At 35.9% G+C, this 3,304-nt stretch overlaps 1 protein-coding gene across 1 annotated transcript; it reads right to left on the bottom strand.

Moving 5' to 3' along the window:
- Positions 1-2,247: 2,247 nt before the first annotated feature.
- LOC140974905 (uncharacterized) lies at positions 2,248-2,865 on the bottom strand. Its single transcript, XM_073438393.1, has one exon. The coding sequence runs from the start codon at positions 2,863-2,865 to the stop codon at positions 2,248-2,250; it is 618 nt and encodes a 205-aa protein (XP_073294494.1).
- Between the last annotated feature and the right edge of the window lie 439 nt (positions 2,866-3,304).

Here is a 3,304-nt window from a genome sequence, read left to right as displayed (position 1 = left end):
CCGTCGCTATATATCTCAACGTTTTCCAAAACCGTTGTTGTTTGTCAAAAAAAGCACACTAATAACCGTCGCGAATTTAAACGTAGCGACGGTTTTGACAAACCGTCGCTAAAATTAGCAACGGTTTTTGAATTAACCGTCGCTAAATATTGCAACGTTTTCCAAAACCGTTGTTGTTTGTCCAATAAAACACGCTAAAATTAGCGACGGTTATTTTCAAACCGTCGCGAATTTAAACGTAGCGATGGAAATTAGCGACGGTTTATGAATTAACCGTCACTAAATATTGCAACGTTTTCCAAAACCGTTGTTGTTTGTCCAAAAAAACACGCTAATCGACAACAGTTCATAGAACCGTTGTCGTTGACCCAAAAAAAACGCTCAAAGACAACGGTTCTATAGAACCGTTGTTTTTGATCCCAAAAACCGTTGTCTTTGACCCCAAAAAGACAACAGTTTTTAAAAACCGTTGTCTTTGACCCCCCAGAGACAACGGTTTTGCCCCCCAAAAGACAACGGTTTTCGATAAAACCGTTGTTAAAAAACACACGACAATGGTTTTTGTGAAAAACCGTTGTCGTATGTGCGTTGTTGTATGCAGTATTTCTTGTAGTGAGGGTGAGCATACACAACAATCATCATCGTAATACATAACAGTTATATTATCAACAATATAAAATATAACTGGAATGATAACAGAAATACTCCATTTGTTGTCTCTGGACAATCAAACCACCAACGATATCAACGTCATCACTCCCATACTACTGCAACAACAACATCGACGATACGTCGCACCCCAACACCGGCGACAGCAATATCGTCGAACGAATAACATCAACGATACGTCGCACCCCTACTCCGGCGACAGCAATATCGTTGAACGAATAACATCGACGATACGTCGCACTCTAACACCGGCGACATCAATACCGTCGAATGAACAACATCAACGTGACGTCTCCCAACAAACGACAGCCAACAATATCAACGATAATAAACAACAACAGATATAATATAAAATCACCCAATACCAATGATTTATCATCGTTCAACGCAATAGTATTCATCAATACTAAACATTAACAACATATGCTTGTACGTCAACACGTACATGATAATCGAGTATATATCTAATCTGGCTATTTCTTTGATCCTGAGGCTTGTGTTGTATCTAAATAATTCAATAACAATTATCAGATCATTGTCACCGTATCAACACAATCATAACAGTCTCAATATACAATATCAAATAGCCCAACAACAATTAATTCAAGAAAATATAAAACTCGATTATAAATTCTTATCTTTCATCAATTTAATATTCTCGTGTATTTAATTAACAATACTACCATCAAATACACCCTAATTAATTTAACAACAAATAATAGGCTATTTTACAAAATCCGTCAAATTACAAAAAACTTTATATCAACGTGTAGCCTATACTTCGTAGATTCCGAATATACAATCGGAATTAATAACAACTGACAAACAACTCTCCAATCTCAATCCAACAATTAAAATCTCTAATTATAATAAATTAGAAATAATTCAAAACAATAACACAATAATCTTCTCTACTTCGTTAAGATCATACACTATTCAACAATCTTCAATTTCAGTATGATTTAACAATTTATCGGATTTATTCCAAAAATCGAAGAATTTCAAACACCACCAAAACTATAAAATTTATACCTCAAATCGAAGACCTCGTGTCAACGATTCAAGAACTGAAGTCGGTTTGTCGATTGGATAAACCGATAAGTCGCAAGATAGAAAAGAAAAAATCAAAATTCTTCTTCCTCTCCCTCGAACCTTCTGTCAAAACTTGTGAATGAATTTCACGTAATTTTTGAAATTTATCTCTTTTTTTTAATATTATATAATATTATATTAATAATATAATATAATATAATAAATAATATTTAATATTTTAACATCGGTATATCCCTTTGGACCAGTCAAACGATCAAATTTTTCACAACTCAAAACATGGAACTTCTATATCTTTGAGTTTTCTACGTTATATCCAAATCTCAAATCATTTGGACTTCATATGACCAAAATATGTCATATTTCTCTCTTTAAAAATCATTAATTATTTAGTAATCTCACATTACTAAATCAACAACTTGTGATATTCACTTCAGGCATTACATTTCTACCCACCTTAAATGAATTTCGACTCCGAAATTAATCAACAACAGTAATAACATGCATAAATAAAGATACTTCATACCATCAGAATAAGTAGGGGTAGAGATCCCTCATATACCGCTCTGTCTCCCAAGTGGCCTCTTCGACATCTCTATGCTCCCACTGAACCTTCACCATCGGTATAAGCTTACTACGAAGTTTTCTTTCAGATCGATCCAAAATACAAACTAGTCTCTCAATATAAGACACATCAGGATCTAACTGAACATCATAAATATCCAACACATGTGAAGGATCTGGCTCGTACTTCCGCAACATCGACACATGAAACACATCATGAATACCATATAAAGATGGAGGTAGATCCAATCGATAAGACAAAGTGCCTATCCGCTGCAATATCTCATACGGGCCAACATATCTCGGTGCCAACTTTCCTTTCATACCAAATCGTACTGTATCACGAAAAGGAGACACTTTCAAAAATACTCGGTCGCCCTGCTGAAACTCTAAGGGTCTTCGTCTTTTATTTGCATAGGCGGCCTGTCTATCTTGAGCTGCTTTCAATCGCTGCTGCATCAACTTTACTTTCTGTTCCATCTCATGAATCATATCAGGACCGGTAGTTGCAGCTCGATCAATATCATCCCTGTATAACGGAGATCTACAACGCCTCCCATAAAATGCCTCAAATGGAGCCATCTGAATACTACTCTGATAACTATTGTTATACGCAAACTCCACCAATGGAATAGATGAATGCCAAACAGATTTAAAATCCATAACATAAGCATGCAACATATCCTCCAGCGTCTGAATAGTACGCTCAGTCTGACCATCTGTCTGAGGATGATAAGCTGTACTCAATCTCAACTCTGTCCCCATCGCAGTCTGCAATCCTTCCCAAAAATGAGAAGTAAATCGAGGATCTCTATCAGATATAATAGACACTGGAATCCCATGCAACCGTACGATCTCTCGTATATACAACTGTGCCATCGTCAAATATGTACTATTCATCCTATAGGGTACAAAATGTGCAACTTTCGTCAATCGATCAACAATCACCCAAATAGCATCAATAGTTCCAGTGCTTCTTAGTAAATGAGTCACAAAATCCATTGATATGTGCTCCCATTTC

Source organism: Primulina huaijiensis, chromosome 4, assembly GCF_012295235.1.
Source record: "Primulina huaijiensis isolate GDHJ02 chromosome 4, ASM1229523v2, whole genome shotgun sequence".
NCBI classification, from domain to species: Eukaryota; Viridiplantae; Streptophyta; class Magnoliopsida; order Lamiales; family Gesneriaceae; genus Primulina; species Primulina huaijiensis.
Note: the sequence above shows the minus strand (reverse complement) of the source record. Positions and strands in the feature narration are given on the sequence as shown.

What these genes read in the sequence shown, in the direction of transcription:
- LOC140974905 (XM_073438393.1), bottom strand. Translation starts at nt 2,865, where the DNA reads ATGGCTCCATTTGAGGCATTTTATGGGAGGCGTTGTAGATCTCCGTTA.